This window comes from Argopecten irradians, chromosome 4, assembly GCF_041381155.1.
Source record: "Argopecten irradians isolate NY chromosome 4, Ai_NY, whole genome shotgun sequence".
NCBI lineage: Eukaryota > Metazoa > Mollusca > Bivalvia > Pectinida > Pectinidae > Argopecten > Argopecten irradians.
In genome coordinates, this window is record NC_091137.1 from 43689063 (window position 1) to 43708584 (window position 19522).

General features: G+C 33.5%; 2 protein-coding genes across 21 annotated transcripts in view; one reads left to right on the forward strand and one right to left on the reverse strand.

Moving 5' to 3' along the window:
- The window catches only part of LOC138321779 (extended synaptotagmin-2-like), a 37250-nt gene extending 25786 nt beyond the window's left edge, over window positions 1-11464 (reverse strand). For 8 of the 11 annotated variants that reach the window (XM_069265734.1, XM_069265729.1, XM_069265739.1 and 5 more), the window contains exons 1-7: window positions 11062-11463; window positions 6530-6571; window positions 3656-3790; window positions 2006-2082; window positions 1710-1776; window positions 1076-1165; window positions 485-540 (exon numbers count right to left, since the gene is read on the reverse strand). In XM_069265734.1, the coding sequence (XP_069121835.1) occupies window positions 485-540; window positions 1076-1165; window positions 1710-1776; window positions 2006-2082; window positions 3656-3790; window positions 6530-6571; window positions 11062-11349 (755 nt within the window). In that variant the 5' untranslated portion in view covers window positions 11350-11463. Of the gene's footprint in view, window positions 1-484; window positions 541-1075; window positions 1166-1709; window positions 1777-2005; window positions 2083-3655; window positions 3791-6529; window positions 6572-11061 lie in introns of all 11 variants that reach the window. The other 3 variants (XM_069265737.1, XM_069265733.1, XM_069265731.1) reach the window with 1 other exon arrangement.
- A 416-nt stretch (window positions 11465-11880) lies between these two features.
- Window positions 11881-19522, forward strand: part of LOC138321782 (cytoplasmic dynein 2 intermediate chain 1-like) — a 43148-nt gene continuing 35506 nt past the window's right edge. For 7 of the 10 annotated variants that reach the window (XM_069265740.1, XM_069265745.1, XM_069265744.1 and 4 more), the window contains exons 1-5: window positions 11881-12013; window positions 12583-12636; window positions 14170-14278; window positions 14567-14613; window positions 18110-18166. In XM_069265740.1, coding sequence (XP_069121841.1) covers window positions 11999-12013; window positions 12583-12636; window positions 14170-14278; window positions 14567-14613; window positions 18110-18166 — 282 coding nt within the window. In that variant the 5' untranslated portion in view covers window positions 11881-11998. Of the gene's footprint in view, window positions 12014-12582; window positions 12637-14169; window positions 14279-14566; window positions 14614-18109; window positions 18167-19197; window positions 19242-19522 lie in introns of those variants that run through there. The other 3 variants (XM_069265741.1, XM_069265746.1, XM_069265750.1) reach the window with 3 other exon arrangements.

Sequence of the window (19522 nt, forward strand, 5' to 3'; positions counted from 1 at the left end):
TTGAGAATTCATGACAGATCTGGTGATTTTGTATTGTTTTCTGATGAGCCTTGAGAAAGTCCTCATAGGCTTGTATCAATACCTTCAGGTTTGAGTCTGTCAGGATTTGTACTTGAAATGATAACTTTTACAAACTGTTGAACTGACTGTTATGCATAAACAAAAAAAAACAGTCAAGGTTTTATCAACAACTCTCCAATAAAATTCTATCTCGTGTGTTATTTTTCACAGATCATCAACATGTGTACAAGACACACTGCTTATAACAGATTTGGTACAAAGTGGTGGTTTTGTTTGATTTTGTTTGATTTTGTTTGGTTTTGTTTGATTTTGTATGATTTTGTTTGATTTTGTTTAAATATTTCAACCTGGGATATTTTCCATTTACTCCAACTTTCTACAACATCTTAAGCCATTAAAACCTCCCGACTTTTGAACGTTCATTGAAAATGAAACCAAACCTAAATCATATAAATGTACTTACCTGAGTCCTGGTAAGTCCAGGGAATTGGCTATTCCTGTCAGGTTAAAGTCAATGTCCTAGAAATACAGAAAAATATCATATATAAAGCAGTTATATATTTTATAATTGATAAATTTCATAGATGCAAAGTTTTGCGATTTACTGTTGGTAACTTTTTAGCGGAGGTTTCTTTTTTATCTTCGTAAATCACTTTTTAGTCTTTGAAAGTGTGATTCACAAGTTTGAGATTAATCTGTAAAACAATCTTTTTTGAAAACATTTTTGAGGTATTAAAATTTCCAAATTTGGGTGAATCAGTAAATTTAGTGAAATCAAAACACCCATAAATATTTGCAACTTTTGCTAATCTGTATTCAAAGTACTGCATTCTATTGTGGCCAAATTGTGCCACCTCATGAAACTGCCAGATTGCAAGGCATTTACCACATCGCAACTCCTGGCCTTGCCTCTCTACCTCTGATGTTACATGAGGTAGCAGGACACGGCTAGGTAGCAAGTCTGAGATTTGGCACTTACCAGCCACCTGAGCCGATTGAGAGACATTTTGGATATAAACAAGTGTGTATGGTACCAACTGTTATCTAAACTTACTGGAGTGTTGATGAAGAAGAAGCTCATCCCACCGAACAGTGGAATCTGGCCAATCAGTGGCTTGAAGATCACTCTCAGTGTCCCACGCAACTGTAATCAAAAACAAGTTAAAATTCATTGTCTACATGCACAGTCATCAGCATTGTATTTGTTCAAAGCATTTCTGGAACCTTCAATGAACAATCAGTAGAAATGAGAATGTCTCAAATATATATGCCCTCCGCTTCATATGGAACAGGAAAAGATAGGATAGAGACTTTCTGCCCCCACCATTTCAATATATACAATAATGAATGCTAAGAAGAGCTGCTTTACCCTAGTGACCACATCACAAATGCTTGTGTCGACAGTTCACAGGTGAGCCAAAATTTTATTTATTGCGTAAAATTGAATGAACCGAAAATATTCTGAACTATACCTGTAGATCCTCGATTCCGACAAATGCTTGTGTCGACAGTTCACAGGTGAGCCAAAATTATATTTATTGCGTAAAAATTGAATGAACTGAAAATATTCTGAACTATACCTGTAGATCCTCGATTCCGACAAATGCTTGTGTCGACAGTTCACAGGTGAGCCAAAATTATATCTATTGTGTAAAAATTAAATGAACAGAAAATATTCTGAACTGTACCTGTAGATCCTTGATTCCGGCTGTAATGCCCTTGACCTTGACCTCAATAAAGCTGTCGCTGCTGTAGCTGTAAGCACAAAATCGCACACACTGCTGCACCATGGGAATTCAACATGGCAGTCAAAGATGATCATCTGCTCAATTTTATAGTTAACATATTCATGTAAAGTTGACCAGGCCTTGATTTCTCAAAACAAACATGTAGACTTCAATTTTTGGTGAATGGAAGTTTTACATCAAATTATTTTGTACAACAACTAGCACAACCATTCGCATTTTCAACCATTTTTACTTACATGATATCCAGATCAAGGTAGATCTCATCACGGCGGACATTTTCTGTGTAAACTTTCACTCCTCCAATCCTGGGAGGCTGTTTGGATTGAAATGTGCATGATCATTATTCTCACATCAGAAAAAGCTATTACAAACCTGGTATATTTCAGATACTGATCATGTACTATGCAAAATTTCATATTGGGCATACCAAATTCGACCCAATAAGCGCCCCTCCCCCTTTTTGAGGCCTCAATTTCAATTGCCCATGCATAAATAAGGACCAAAATTACATAAAACGGTATAGATTTGCAATTATTTCGACTTAATAGCACCTTTTCATTTTTATCATTTTTTAAGCGCCATGGGCGCTTATTGGGTCGAATACGGTATTATAACTATTAATTTAAATTGGCCAGGCAAGAATTTATGGTAATTTCATCAATTCTTTGAAGTTATTTTCATGCATTCATATTCATGAAAAGCACCTCCACACTTCGCCAAATCTTTAACTGCATTTGCAGAATGGATGCTAGGTACCACATTAAGATAAGTAAGCACTAGCTGGGTACTGGGCTGTAATCCATTTTAATACTATTGTTCACTCATTGACACCTGAAATTCCACCATGGACTGGTCTAGTCTTTGATTTAGAAGAGTCTAAATGCATCTTTAGGGGTGATTGAGTAAAGGCCTGATTTCTGTACACCCCCAATCAGATCTACTGGCTGAATAAAAAGAAGGGAAGTAACTCTGGCAAATCATAATGAATACTCCTGACATACATACAGTTTCATATGCTAACAACATCCTCTTAAAGAGATAGAGCCTGTGTACCCAATAATAGCACTTAAGTTCAAAGATCACTTATTTCATACATTGATGATGTTTAGATCAGTAGATCTTCAATCAAATTGTACTAGGTAAGCTGTATTTCTTATAAAAAAATATTTTATACTTAATTGTATGCTCCACCGCTGACAAATGATATTTTTTCACTATAAAAAACAGGAGCAGACGATTTAGTATTTTTCTCCAGTTACAAAAGTTACTTACTTTACACCATTCCCACCATTGAAAAGTTTGAGCTTATAATTTTACTACAAGTTAAAAATATGAAAAATAATTAATTGCATCCCGAAAAAATTCCGTGACACTATATCCTATATGGAATGAAGTACTGATTGCGCATGCACCAAAGGCGAAATAAATTATTTTATATTATTTTTTTGTGTTACTTAGACATATATATACGCGAATTAAACACCAATTATTGTTCAAATGATTAACATCATTTATGCTCTATCGGCGGTATTTTATACTTAATTGTATACAATGTAACCTGTCACTGAGCTGCTCCTGTCTAATTCAAATCACTGTCTATTCTGGCTTCCTATATTTTACAGTATTTCCTGACTAATCTATATAGTAACTAAAACTTGTGTAATTCAGACACCTGTCTATACCAGCCCCATATGCTGACTCTAATGACATCTAGTTGACTCTATATAGATATATTGACACCCCTACAGATATATGTAATACTTTGACACAGTTTTACATATATATGTATATATAGGGGCGTCTGTATATCTATAGAGTCAAAACCCTGTGTTTATATACTGTATTATAATGACAAAGATATCTGTTGACCTCCATGATATACTTACGATATCTCCCAAGTCAATCTGAGTGAATCTGAATGACCCCACAGTCGAGTGACTCTGCTGGATCTTCTCCTGAATGGAGTCCATCAAAAGCTTCTTCACATAATCCCCGATGAATGGCCAAATCTGGTCAAGGATCTGGTAAACAAGGCATCACAAAAAGTGTCAGCAATGTAGGTCATCTGGACCGAGCACAGGTATAGACATACAACTAAGTACCATATAATTAAAGTTTATTTAAAACAATTAATTTTTTGTTTACTTTATCATATAAAATATCAAAGAAACACAAATTAACAAAGCATGACAATTTATTGACTCGTGCCCTATCCGAGCCTCAAACTTACGATCTACGGTAGCAAATCGCCTAGCCAAACATACCTGCGCCTTCTACCACTGCGCCACATCCACATCCCCAAAAAAGGATGTTTCTATGACGAAGTGATAGTCGGTTCGATATGCTGACATGATCACAGTGGAAATTGTCAAATTAAATCTTTGGATCAACAACACATAGTGAAATGAAATCCAATATATGAATTAGTGAATAGTGAATATGTTATAAAAATGAATTCTTTATCATTTATTAATACAAGATCAACTGTTGTCTGGTAGATAAAGATGCCTGAGTCTTCATCTGAAATCTGGTGGAACCAGGTTATATTGAAGTCCTTGGGGAATAGGAAATCTCTTCAAATCCTCCAGATTTCAATATACCAAGGAGAGAGACAATGGATATGTATAAGCAAAGATTGTAATGCATTTATAACATTAAAGATGCTCCACCGCCAACCGAGCATAAATGATATATATATATTCATCAGTTGAACAATAATTGGTGTTTGATGATCATGTATATATATGTCTAATTAACACAAAAAATAATATAAAATAATTTATTTCGCCTTTGGTGCATGTGCAATCAGTACTTCCTTCCATATAGGATATAGTGACACAGAATTTTTTCGGGATGCAATTACTTATTTTTCATATTATTAACTTGAAATAAAATTAGAAGCTCCAACTTTTCAATGGTGGTAATGGTGTAAAGGAGGTAACTTTTGTAACTGAAGAAAAATACTAAATTGTCTGTTCCTGTTTTTGATAGTGCAAAAATACCATTTGTCAGTGGTGGAGCATCTTTAAGCAGTATTTCAATATAATCGATTTCAAATTAAGTGGGTTACCCTATATGGGACAGCTAGAACAAATACGTAATGCTACAAATTGTACACTCAATTCCCTGCCTCATTCCATGGCAGGGCAAAAATACTTGAGATACTTGTTTTTTTAGTTCAACGAATATATGGATTGAATCTCTTACAGGAAATGACATAAACACATTTCAGCAATTTCTTATGTTTGTGTTATCTAAAACGAATTCCCTGAAGTTTGATTGACTAGGCCATGATCATGATGACCTCCTATCAGAGGTCGAGAAAATGTTTATACAGACTTTCAACTGACAAGACCTTATGTATAGTTTTATACTGCCAACCCCACTATATACACAAGTGGATAACAAATAGCCAACAGACAAGGAACCCATATAAAGGAATGTTTTACAATCTTCCTACACAAATGTGTGTTATTTTTGGAGATCATCTCCAGTAACCAATCCCATACTTTACCTTGACTCTATTTAAACCTACTGTATTTGCCATAATCAGCACTCAGGGCGCTTAAATAATTGTAACAAAGGGGCGCTTATTATAATTAATTAATTAGAGAACCAAAAAGTTGTGGATGAAAAAAGTCAGCCTTTTGTTATCCTTACTTTTTCTGTGCTCATGTCACATTAATCTGTTATAATAAACATAAAATGCCTTTTATCCTTTGAGATGCATTTTTGTCGTGATTCATATGTAAAAGACTTGCAGGTTCATGTAATATGGGTTACAATATAATGCTGAAGTATCAAATATTGTAAAACATCATATCTTAAATCTATGGGATGGGGGCATTTATACAACTTCAACTCCTTTTCCTGAAAAGGGGAGGGACGCTAATCATGGCAAATCTGGTAAATTTGCTTACCCAGCCAGTAATGGTCAGGTTTTAAATTATTATGTAATTGCTGTTAAGTTTTATTTGTTCGTATTTATGCAGACAATGTTTAAATTGCCAATGCATTGTAGCTAGCTATAGCCACATTTATGTGTGCATTGAACTAATTACAACCTACGTAGGTGGATATTTTTTTTTCTTCATTTTAACTAGTTCGACAGATCTGTTGTAATCATATATATTTCAGAGCAAATATGATTCAAATTGCTTAAAAATATTTAAAAATACAGGAGTGAAGACCTTGAGCTGTGAGTATCATCGTGCTTGACTAGCCAACCTAAACATTATCTAATAAAGTACAATCTAAGGTCCTACTAGTTGTATCTGAATGTGTTGTTCACTATAGGAAACAGTAAGCTTCACACGGATGTATTATATATAGACGGTGGCCACAGCTGTCTCGTGTAAAGGGACACACCTGACGCCCACGGATATCACAAATAAATGTCTGAAACCACAATCTAGATCTAGTCTAAAGAAACTGTTTACACATATATATCTTAACCATTAATTAGCAAATTATTTATACATCTATAAACTTTAGTCATGCCCCATAAAACTGAATAAGAAAATGTCTATAAATGTATTATTATAATACACATATATACACAACTCTGAGGTTCAATTTGTGGCCTTTCACTAGTAGCTGGTGATCATAATTACAACTTACAGTGAACAGAAACTTTCTAAATACAGGAACTGTAATATTGTATATATAAAATATAAATAATATTAAAACATTGACATCTTTTTTGTAACAATTTCAACAAATAACGTTTCCACATGCAGTTACACATCATTAAAATTTACCTTGTTAAACCACTCAGCCCTTTCAACATCTGGGAAATGTACCTGAAATATAGAAATTAAATATTAATCATCATGCATTCAAAACTGCAAAATTTTTTTGTCCCGGATATGATTGCGGTTATAATTGTCAATATGGATCTTTCAATATGGATCTTCCATTTAAACTGAAATGATGAAAAGGTCAAGGGTAAGAGTAATTTAGGTAATTAACGAATGATAAATGTCTATATTCATTGCTCAAAGTGAATATGGTTGATGGGGTATTTTGGCCTATCAGTGCACTATCATGGGAAAGGGTTACTGTACATGTAAATGCCAGATGTGTTTTGTTATCAGAGATCTAGAGCTCATAGGTTTTTCACTTATTTGTTGTTTGTGTGTTTTTGTTTTGCATCCGATTTAAATCCAGGGTATTTATATAATTTAATGATGTGCCAGAATTACAAATCAAAGGTTGAAGAAAGCCAAAGAACCTGGAGAAAAATCACCAACCAACAATCAGTAACTGACAACTACATGTACTACCTATGTGTCATGATCAGCATACCTTAACTTCATGCAAACCCTTCGAGTTTGGGTCTAATATAATATATAGCTGTTCTCAATTTTAATATAATATATTACATAATACTATCTCTAATTTTATTCATGAAAGCTTGCATGTACCGTCCATGCATGCACATGTACCTGAACTTTCTATATCAGTACCAACCATATAATGAACGACTGATATAATTACAGGTAGAATTGTATAGCACAATTAAAGACACCAGCTTGACTGACAATGAAATACATATCTAATACATGTTGGTTCGATAATTAAGGCATATGGCAATTCAAATTTTTCTTCTCAATTTCATTAAATCTAATTTCTTCTCAGAATGCTATGCAATATGATATGACGCTGTAATTCATAAAAATGTCCTAGATCAGTTTATGGGAAAAGATACAAATCTACTGAAAAAAAGTACAATGTACATGTACTCATGATCATGCTCACATACCGGATATAGTAAGTTCAAGTACATACAACACAATTATATTAAATGTTAAGTTTATACAAGTATATATGTTTTCCTATATACCGGTTATTAGCTTTACTGTAAACCACAGGTACCTGGCTCGTTTTTAAAAAAATGACATGTTGTAATACATAACATATAAGATAAATATGTATTACAACATGTCATTTTTAAAGAAAAATGAGCCTGATACCTGTGTGTAAACACTATCCACATCATATCTATTTATTGGAATTTCCATTAAATTTCATTTTTTAAACCGCGATTTATGATTTTCATGAACTTGTTTTGAAATGAAAATCACGAAATTGATTAGCAACGAATTCGAAAGAAATCTAATATGAAATAAATCCACTAGAATATTACATATCTTTCTATGGCAGATATATGAAACAGATCATTAAAAAAACAATTGTCATCCACTAGAATATTACATATCTTTCTATGGCAGATATATGAAACAGATCATTAAAAAAACAATTGTCATCAAATGTTAAAATGTGACATAATTTGCAAAATAAAAAGTTCATGCAGACATTCAATGTGCCAATATATACATACATCCATCATATCTACATTAATTAAAGCCTTCTATATTTGGTAACGTTTTATCAGAGGTAACACATGTTATAGATAAAGATCATATTGACTATTGTTTACTGTAAATATAAATAGTTCCCCATGTCATATTGACTGTATTTAAAAAATATTTCCTGATAACTATTTCCATTAACTATAGCTATCAACATTTAAAATTATATATATATATATGTAACCAAAAATTATACTTCCTTATTTTTTATGCATTGAATTCACTTTACATTTCCAGCATATATGGCTTCGAAAATAAACGAATGCAGCCAATATTTTTGCACAACCTATCAAACAGGAGAAATTACAGAGTGCATGTACAAAATACTGCAAAATGCAAGGTACAAATGTACGTTCAGGGCATCCAGTAGGATCAAAATCTCAAGGGTCTGTCGTTGTATCAGATTTGAAAATACTTGCCATCCACTTATAATATCAACATACATATGGCGTAACTTAAATTTATACATAAAGCCAACACTTGAACCTTGACCATATTGCAATGTTTCTTTGGTCAACAGAATACACGCTTGTGTAATTATAGATGCACTTAAAAATGTGCTTCATTTTATATGTGACAAGGAAATGTCTTGTTTGTTCTGATGCTTGTGATCATTTCATGAGCAGCTATAGCTAATACAACGGGCAACTGACAAATAAAAAATTATAAGAATTGACCTTTATGATCGTGGATTTGGGCTTATTATTTTTCACGAATAGGATCATTTAAGGACATAGCATGTTTAGAAACGGGAATTAAAGAAAGCCATAAGTGCCATAAGAAAAAACACTGATCTATATAGTCAGTATGTGGATATTAACTGCCCAAGAAGGGTATCAAACACATCACCCATTGGTGAAATATATATAACGGCCATTTATATACATACACATGAACCTATAATATATTGGAATACTTTATTATAAAACTCATAACATTAAGCTACTTTTTGCTAATGTGAATTCCCACATGATCATGATGGTACCATAGATATACCATTGATACCAAATCATAAGAAACATCAGTTTAAAACATACATATATGTTACATGTTTGTTTATATCTATGACCAAGTTCAAACCTTACATGATTAACCAGCTTTTTATGTTGATAATTAATTTGTTGACATTCCTTTATGTAAATGTCATACAAAGCAAACATCAATAATAAATAAATTAATGTCAAATATGTTAAGGTCTTTTATCATGGAATGTATTTTGTAGTGAAAATAAGTGTATCACCAGTTACCACACAGGAAATACTGTGCTGTATACAGAACAAAACTGCATTCCAATGCATTTGTAGCTTGAAATGATGGCATTGCTATACATGTACTTGGTACACCTTTTTGTATGTGTACACAATATACTGAATCATTTTGTTTTGTTTGCTGTTCTAAATGTGTGATTTATTTTGACTTTGACTCAATAATAATCCTTGTAATATTAATTAGGCCAAAGTTGTGTTTTTTTCTGTTTTGCATCTGTGTGCTGGTAGGTTTACCGTTTTAGGCGTAGGTCACTTGACAGAAAAAAACAAACACAAACATTTTTTCCGAACTGGGCAATAAAAGAGGTGTTTAACAGGGTAAGTAATATTGTTTCTTACAATGTTCATAGATATAAAATCTATAAAAAAAGAAAACTCTTGTCTAAATTTGATCAGTTGAAATGAAATAACCTATTTTTGTAGAAAAAAAGTACATTATTAGTGTCAATTTTAACCCCCAAGAAACTTTCATTCCTGATTAGCAAAACATTGTGTTTATTTTCTTGTGTGTGTTTTTTGCCTTTCTGCCTGGTAGGTTTAAGAAAATCAAAACGACGAAACAGAGAAAAACACAACTATGGCCTTAAGTAGCAATATATAATGCATGGGTCTAAAGTTTTCCATCCTCGATTCTCCAGGGGTTCCGATCACACCATCTCTACACCCCTAGACTATCTCATAGTAAAACTGAAGGCAGCTCAGAGGAAAAAATCTGAACCAATGATACGCCAGCAAAAATTTTCTTTGATGACTACACCGAGAGAGCGAAGCCAAATTTTAAAGCCATGCACACACAACAGTCAACCGCAGTGTATCGTTATACGGCTCTATTGATGTTAATCAAAGGACTAAAATACTTGTTCTGTTCTGTTGCCTTCAGTTTTACTATGAGATAGTCCAGAGGTGTAGAGATCGTAAATGATTGGAACCCCTGGAGTATCAGGGATGAAAGTTTTTATTGGTTCAATGATCATTTACCTCGATCTTCATAACCTTAAAAAAGTTGCACAAAACCATCAAAAGAATAATAATGATGTGCCCTATCTAGCTCTAATCTTTGTTTGTAGAATAATCATAGATGTGTTTACACACATTTTAGAGTCACACACCTGAATCATATACCTTTATATGACACACCTAATCTACTACCAGTACACGTAAACTAATGTCACTGAGGGGTCGTGATCACACTTTTTAGTATTTGTATCAGATCGAAGCCCCACACATCAAAACAATATTGTTTTTAATTCAGTGATGGGTATATAAATCACACCAACTGTTTATCAATTACTTTCAAATGTTGACCGGTAGTTCAGCAACTCTTATTTATGAAATATATTAGACGCAAATTTATAAATATCAATGAATTCACGGTCCTGTCAGCAGTTTACTGACATGCTTCACTGCACAATGAACTTGATACACAGCATTCTGTGTGTGACATGCCCCTTACAATTTACCTGTTGATCATCCACCTTGTCATACAGGTGTTAACAGACATATCTTACTGCCAATCATCGTAATGACAACTAGGGTCAATACAAATTATGTGTGGAGGTAAAAGTGCTTGCGGCAATGGAATGTAGCTCACACTTGTTACATTTGTAATACACATATGATATTGTTTGGAAAGGGTGTTGTTTTTCTTACCCAAGACGGGAGATCTTCCACTCTAGCCAAAATTGTTGATTCTTCATCCTTTGCTATTTGCTGCTGTATCTTTATCTGTAGGTGTTTCCTCTGGGTACGCTTTTCTTTCCATACGTATGCAAGAAGACCTACAAGTATCCAACTTGGACTAAACTGAGTGTAACCAAAACCATACACGGCAAGTGCAACTCCGGCTAATTTGAAATAACGCAAAATTATCGGTAATAACCGAGTTTCATCACCGGCTAGCTTCTTCTGAGCTACAGCGTTTTTCTTGTCGTCTGGCATGATTATTTTGAGTTAATTAACATATCCTGTAAGCCAAAAAAACTTAAAACAGACCCTCGGACTACTACTAGCCTAGCTGTAAACACCAAGGTAAGGCCTACCGTAAATATTGTAGCAGACAGCCTTGAGGTTCGGAGCGACCTTGGGCTATGTCCATTCATTTCACAGGGGTAGAAGGTTGTAAAAGTTCATGTTATATATCTTCATTATTACCAATCGTATAAAAATACCTTGTTATTTTATATCTATTTTTATCTATGTTTTCACATATATTGTTCTAGACATTTTCAAGCATCCTAGGTGAAAATGTGTCAACATCGCCAGGTGCGTCAACCCTCCAAATTACTAAAATAGTAGTTCGGTTACGATTTGCTATGACGTAAAACCAATAGTGATCTGTTTTGTTCATATTTGTGAATTTAGGTGCTGTAAGATGAAAAAGTGAATAATTCATTATAATAATTAACTTTATTTTTTTCATAAAAAAGTGAAATGTTACACATCCTATGTCGTAATTCATGTTTGGTTTCATTTCCGGTACATACCTGAGCTTGAAAATGGCGGCGTTAGTGATAGAACAAGCATCAATATTGCAGGTTTAAAATCGTGTTGTGGATACAATTAAGCGTTACGGCCAAGTATCAGTAAGATGCCGTCAGAACGGGTGAGCAGCAGACTCGTCGATATTTCACATTTTCTTCCATCGTCTGACATATCACTTTATGTTCGTTTCTTCACGTTTGCTTTCCATATTTCCATATTGTTTTCACGACACAACCAAAACAGCTATCGACTGTCATACTTTATAGGAATTCTCCAAATGGGAAATTAGTTGAGCTTCCTGACAGCGGATATTTCTTGTAATTTCCCATATTAAAATTAAAACTTTTAATCCTTTAGGTCCCGACTTTACCCCCTTAACCGGTTCAGCATAGCCGTAACTGATAAATCACATAGGCCTATCACTGGACTCTTGAGCATTTATCAAAAGATACAGTGTTCATTTATATTCGCTGTACAGTTTGAATTATTCCTGTTATTTTTCTGAAAGTTAGAAATAGTTTTTGGACCTAGGTATTAAACACCTCATGGGAATATTGAGTCAATAAATTTTAAAAAGTTGAAAAAATTAGTACTCGCTGACACTTAAAAGGTAATTCCATGCCTTATTTCAACAGTCATTATGGTGTATCTAGACATGTTTTATGAGCTAGATTCATTTTGAATTTTCAGAATCGATCAAAAGAGGATACATGGACAACTGATGAGTTGAGCAAGGCACTAAAGGTGAATTCATATACCTGTAGTCCAAAATAATCTCTAATATTAAAATCTATATGTATACTGAAGTAGAGTAGTCATTTACAAATCATCTCATAATGGTACTAAATTCAAATGGCTTGGGGTGTACACTTAAAGACATATTAAAGGAGTAGGGGGTATATATGTCTCAGCTAATGAAACACGCTTGTTTGGCCCATTCTGTAAAGCCATTAGTTACCATGCCAGAGACAAGAATCTCCACAGAAATGTGTGTATGGAATAATTCTCTGCTATTCTTCATTGGGATCCAACTAAACTCATTGGAGATTTTAATACAATCTCTGTCGCCAAACTGACAAAGCTCAGCTGATAGAGCCATAATGGTTATTACATAGTCACTGGAGACTGCATTTAATTCCTTGTTGAGGCATTCATTAGGGAGGTGTATTTTTACCTGTTGACACAGCTGATAACTGTTGATATAACTTTTTAATAAAATAACCATTGTAAGGCCTCATTCAGTCACAGATACTAAATCTCTCCTAGAGATGCCTTAAGTAATTGCACATTTTTCGGGAACTGACTTGAAAATAATGAAGTATCAGTTAAGGTTTTAAATTGAAATATATGAAAGACATTGTTTTCACTCCCCAAACCTGTCCTTTTCCTCTAACAAATAACTGTGAAACAAAACCAATTAAATCAGTCTCCCTTTACATTTTAATATGTTTTATGCCTATAATACCAGTAGTGTCATTCTATCAATAAATTTAATGTGTCAAGTTTAATGATCATATTATATGAAAATTTCAAGGTAAAAAAATTGCAGATAAGAATTGAGAGAAACACAACTGATGAATTTTATTTTCTTCAAGAATTAAAGCAGTTATTGTAACAAGTGCAAAATTACTAAGAAATAGTCTTTTGAAACAGTCTTTTGAAAATCAAGCTGCATCTCCAATTTTATTAAATTTTAACATTTCAGATGGGCTTAAATATGATATTTAATGATGTTTTAAGTTATTTAAGATGTATCTTGATGAATATCTTGAAGCTATGTTTGTAAGAAAACAGATTACACTTGCAAGTAAGATTTTTAACAGTAATACTGTACACTTTATTTTATTTTTTTTATAATTTTTTTTTCATTTTAAACTTATGAATTTGAACTTGTATAACTTGAATAATTTAATTTAACTCAGGTGTTTTGTTGGTGTTGATTAAATTTTCTGGACTTCAACTTTTAATTAGTCTTGAATATTTGGATCACTTAAAGCACCATGATACCACTGCCTTTGAGTTTACAACATTCGACTGTATTTGTGTATTCATGAAATCAGGTACTTTGAGGAAGTCATAGAAAATCTAAACTTTGTCATTGCATCCGGTGACAGGGATATCCTGTTAGCCTCTAAAGCAGGTAATGTTTATATAACAACCTATCATTATAAATTCCTACGTTTATAACAAAGTTATTTTATTAATCCCTAGTTGTTCAATGTTCATTATAACTGCATTTTACTGTTTATGTAATAGAGAAATCCTGTGTTATTTCAGAGAGACGATGGGAGAAGACATCGAGATGACAGAGAACAAAGAAGGAAGGATAGACACAGAGATGAAATAAATGGCGAAGATCGCCACAAAAAGAGAAGAGATGATGATGGTACAATTGACATATTCATTTGATATTGATTCTGTTTTCAAACAAATTAAAAACAAATATTTTGATGAATTTTAGTTGCGAAGATAGTAACAATGAAGGTACCTGTGTATGGGTATCATACTTTGTGGTTTATTATCTTTCAATGTTAAGGACACATTAAGAAATACAAAATTATATCTTTAGTTTGACCAGACTAAACTGAGTTTACTACACATGAACGGAAAATAAAAAATTCAGAGATGCATTAATATGACTGTATTATCAATGTTTGTTTTTTTACGCTTTCAGAACGACACCTAAAAGATGATGACCGGCGATCTAGACACAAAGATGAGGTACGATTTATCACAAGTTAACAACTTTTAAAAATTTAGGCAGATGCATTAAATTTATTTATTATGCACATTACTGTGTTATCTCCCCTTGCAGGTAGGTATCAATTGCAACCTCATTAGTTTTTGAGTAAAAAATTATGTAAAAAAATTAGGTTACAAATTGTACCAACCTGCAAGAGCAAATAACTATGAAGTACAAATACAGAATAAAGATTGTAAAAGATAAAAACAGAAGGAATAAATGGACTTTGAACTATATGTGAGTTTAATACGATTGTTTCAAAACTCATTTTTGATCTGATTCAGATTGGTAAAAAGATATAAAGCACTTTCTGTATTGACTTTTTGTTCAGGCCAGGTGAGCTTATGTCATGGCACATCGTCCGTCGTCCGTCCGTCAACATTTCATTTAAATCGCTACTAGTCATAGAGTTCTGCATGGATTGTAACCAAATTTGGCCACAAACATCCTTGGGGGAAGGGGAACAGAACTTGTATAATTTTGGCTCTGACCCCCCGGGGGCAGGAGGGGCAGGGCCCAATAGGGAAAATAAAGGTAAATCCTATAAATCGCTAATAGTCATATAGTTCTGCTTGGATTTTAACCAAATTTGGCCCAGAAACATCCTTGGGGTTAACAGAATTTGTATAAATTTTGGCTTTGACCCCCTGGAGCAGAAAGAGTGGGGCCTAATAGGGCTACTTGTCCTAGAGTTCTGCATGGATTGTAACCAAATTTGGCCACAAACATCCTTGGGGGAAGGGGAACAGAACTTGTATAAATTATGGCTCTGACCCCCCGGGGGCAGGAGGGGCGGGGCCCAATAGGGGGAATAGAGGTAAATCCTATAAATCGCTACTTGACCGAGAGTTCTGCATGGATTGTAACCAAATTTGGCCAGAAGGAAAACAGAAAATTGTATAAATTTTGGCTCTGACCCCCCGGGGGCAGGAGGGTAGGGGCCCAATAGGAGAATTAGAGGTAAATCCTATAAATCGCTAATAGTCATATAGTTCTGCTTGGATTTTAACCAAATTTGGCCCAGAAACATCCTTGGGGTTAACAGAATTTGTATAAATTTTGGCTTTGACCCCCCTGGAGCAGAAAGAGTGGGGCCTAATAGGGGAATTAGAGGTAAATATTCAAATTCCTTCAGAAAAGAAACAATGAACTTGTATTCAGAACATTCCTAGGCATTACAAACCAGGTGAGCGATACAGGCCCTCTGGGCCTCTTGTTTTTACTATGCATAATTTGACAACAACATTGTTTAATTTAAGGGTTTTTAATGCAATGCAGTAATAAATTCTGTAATAGTTCAATAACTATAACTTCCGTTAAGGATGGGATAGACATCTTTTGTAAAGAGTGGGAGATTATAGGAATTGAGATTATAGTTATCGTTATCGCAGAGTGTTTGGTAGCATCTTGCAGCCAAAGAAATTTACTGCCTATTTTCATACTTTGCTAATTGTTTCCATTGACAACAGTATGGGATAAGGAAGTAATTCCAACCGTGTTGACAAAAATTTGTCAAATTTTCGAGGCGATCTGCCCCTTTATCAAGACATACGAAACAAACATGATTACATAATAGGATACTGACAGTAAAGCGGGACAAAGTAGACAAATATTTAACTATACAGCACAATGGAACGCAATTTATCCTTCGGCAAGTGGCAGTCGAAGGCTGGAACTACCAAAATGTATCCATGCTGTTCGGCATAACGCTAAAATATGAGCGATGACTGGAAAACGTGTGACGTCAAATGTGTGGCGAAATTTTTATATCTATAGTGCTCATTGGTATAGGATGCAAACTCATTCGCCATTGACAACAATACAAATACCTTTATATTTTTCTCTGAAAAGCATGACATTACGCTCGCAAACCTATGATGTCACAATCAATACCTACCCGCAAGGGCAGATAACTCTGTAATATACAAAGACAGAATAACATAATGGAATTTACAATATTTTATATCATCTCTTACATAAGTAATGATTACAAACATTGCAAATTGTTAATGTTTACAATTTCATTATCAATGACTACCTTTAAACATAAATTGGATAGGGAAAAGATATAAATGCTTAGTTGCTATGGTGATTAGAAATCATATTAATTACTAGGATCGAAGACGAACTAACTCAGAAGAGCGTCAGTCTCAATTGACTGAGGTAAGCCCGATGTCTGTATTTTCGACTGCTGATGCCTGCTGTGGTTTAATCAAACCTGTGTTTTTTTGCAGAGTTGACCAGATTTTTCTTCATAACATTCTCTTTGCCTTTTTGCTTTCTTCAATTTACATTTTTTCCTTCTTTTTTTTCCTTTTTTCCATTCATTGTTAATATTTACATTGAGTAAGGATTATGCAGTGTTTGTAACTAACAACTAATTTATCAACTAAATTAAGTAGAATTTTCCTAGACATCTGGCTGAGTGGTCGATCTTTCATAAACATATAAGTACAGTATACAATATTTGCTTACTCTGGCGTAGTCTCATTCCAGGTAGACTAAACTAAAACGTAACACATTTCAATATTCCTTTGTTTATAAGACAATAATGATTGCACTTATATATGTATGCAAATACCTGCATACATAAATTATTGCATGCTAATTGATCTTTTGTTTATTTTGATAATAGCTAGAGTTTTATTTCTGAAATAGTACAATATAGCACTATTTAGAAATTTAATATACTCATATTTTAGTTTTTTTGTAAGCCCTAGATGAGAATGTTCTTATTCCTAATTTGTAAATATACATAGATAATATTGAGCACTTTTGGTATATATGTAATCATATCTTTCCCAAGGAATAGCATCCTCGATATTCCAGGGGTTACTTTCGCTGTTGGTATATCCACCCCTAGCTCTATGTGTGACAACAGAGGAAGCAGGTAATTTGTTCCTTTGATATTTATCAAAAGAATCAAATGACTGTACAATAATAGATTTGAAGATGGGTATAATCTTGAGGAAAACTGGCCTGGAATTGGTCAGTATATTTCTCCTGAAATGCCTTCATCTCCACTATAACATAGCCCAAAGGTGAATATAATGACAGTGATAGTAACCCCTGGAGTTTCGAGTAAATAAGATGAAAGGAATATAAGTAGTAAATAGACAAAGTCCAATGATTTAAATTTAAATTGATTGTCTTAAAAACAGAAGTCTTTCCACTTTAAATTGTGTGATTGAACTTGTCTGTTAAGTTTAAAAGTTTCATGGTTTTTCATTCACCAAATTTGGACTGGTATATTTTAGAAGGATCAATATTGAAGTATAGTTTTTCATTGTTATGGAAAGAGAGCAAATTTTTATTTTTTTCTTGTACAATATTTTATTTTTAGGGAGAAGAATTCCATAATAATAATCTAACAATTTTATTACATTACACATTAATTTATTGGTATTTGATCTACAGGGGAGATAACTTACACCAAAGGACATATTTTGATTGTTATTTTTTGTGAATCTTCAGGATGAAAGAGAAAGACAAAGGAGAGAAAGAAGAGAAAAAAGAGAAGGAAAAAGCAAGGTAAATTTAACAGCTTTGCCATGGGTGATACTTGAGAAACAGTAAGAAATAATAACAATATTTGCTGGGTTTTTTCATAAACGGCGGTATACAGAATTTCATAATTATTGACTTTTTGTTTTTTTTTACTATACATAATTTGACAACAACATTGTTTAATTTAAGGGTTTTCAATGCAATGCAGTAATATATTCTGTAATAGTTCAATACCTATAACTTTACTTCCGTTAAGGATGGGGCAGACATCTTTTGTAAAGAGTGGGAGATTATAGGAATTGAGATTAGTTATCGTTATCGCAGAGTGTTTGGTAGCATCTTGCAGCCATAGAAATTTACTGCCTATTTTCATATCTTTGCTAATTGATTCCATTGACAACAGTATGGGACAAGGAAGTAATTCCAACCGTGTTGACAAAAATTTGTCAAATTTTCGAGGCGATCTGCCCCTTTATCAAGACATACTAAACGAACACGATTACATAATAGGATATGGACAGTAAAGCGGGACAAAGTAGACAAATATTTAACTATACAGCACAAAGGAGCGCAATTTACCCTTCGGCAAGTGGCAGCCGAAGGCCGGAACTACCAAAATGTATCCATGCTGTTTGGCAGAACACTAAAATATGAGCGATGACTGGAAAACGTGTGACGTCAAATGTGTGGCGAAATTTATATATCTATAGTGCTCATTGGTATAGGATGCAAATTTATTCGCCATTGACAACAATACAAATACCTTTACATTTTTCTCTGAAAAGCATGACATTACGCTCGCAAACCTATGATGTCACAATCAATACCTACCCGCAAGGGCAGATAACTCTGTAATATACAAAGACAGAATAACATAATGGAATTTACAATATTATGTATCATCTCTTACATAAGTAATGATTACAAACATTGCAAATTGTTAATGTTTGTACAGTTTCATTATCAATGACTACCTTTAAACATAAATTGGATAGGGAAAAGATATAAATGCTTAGTTGCTATGGTGATTAGAAATCATATTAATTACTAGGATCGAAGACGAACTAACTCAGAAGAGCGTCAGTCTCAATTGACTGAGGTAAGCCCGATGTCTGTATTTTCGACTGCTGATGCCTGCTGTGGTTTAATCAAACCTGTGTTTTTTTGCAGAGTTGACCAGATTTTTCTTCATAACATTCTCTTTGCCTTTTTGCTTTCTTCAATTTACATTTTTTCCTTTTTTTTTGGTCCTTTTTTCCATTCATTGTTAATATTTACATTGATTATGGATTATGCAGTGTTTGTAACTAACAACTGATTTATCAACTAAATTAAGTAGAATTTTTCTAAACATCTGGCTGAGTGGTCTATCTTTCATAA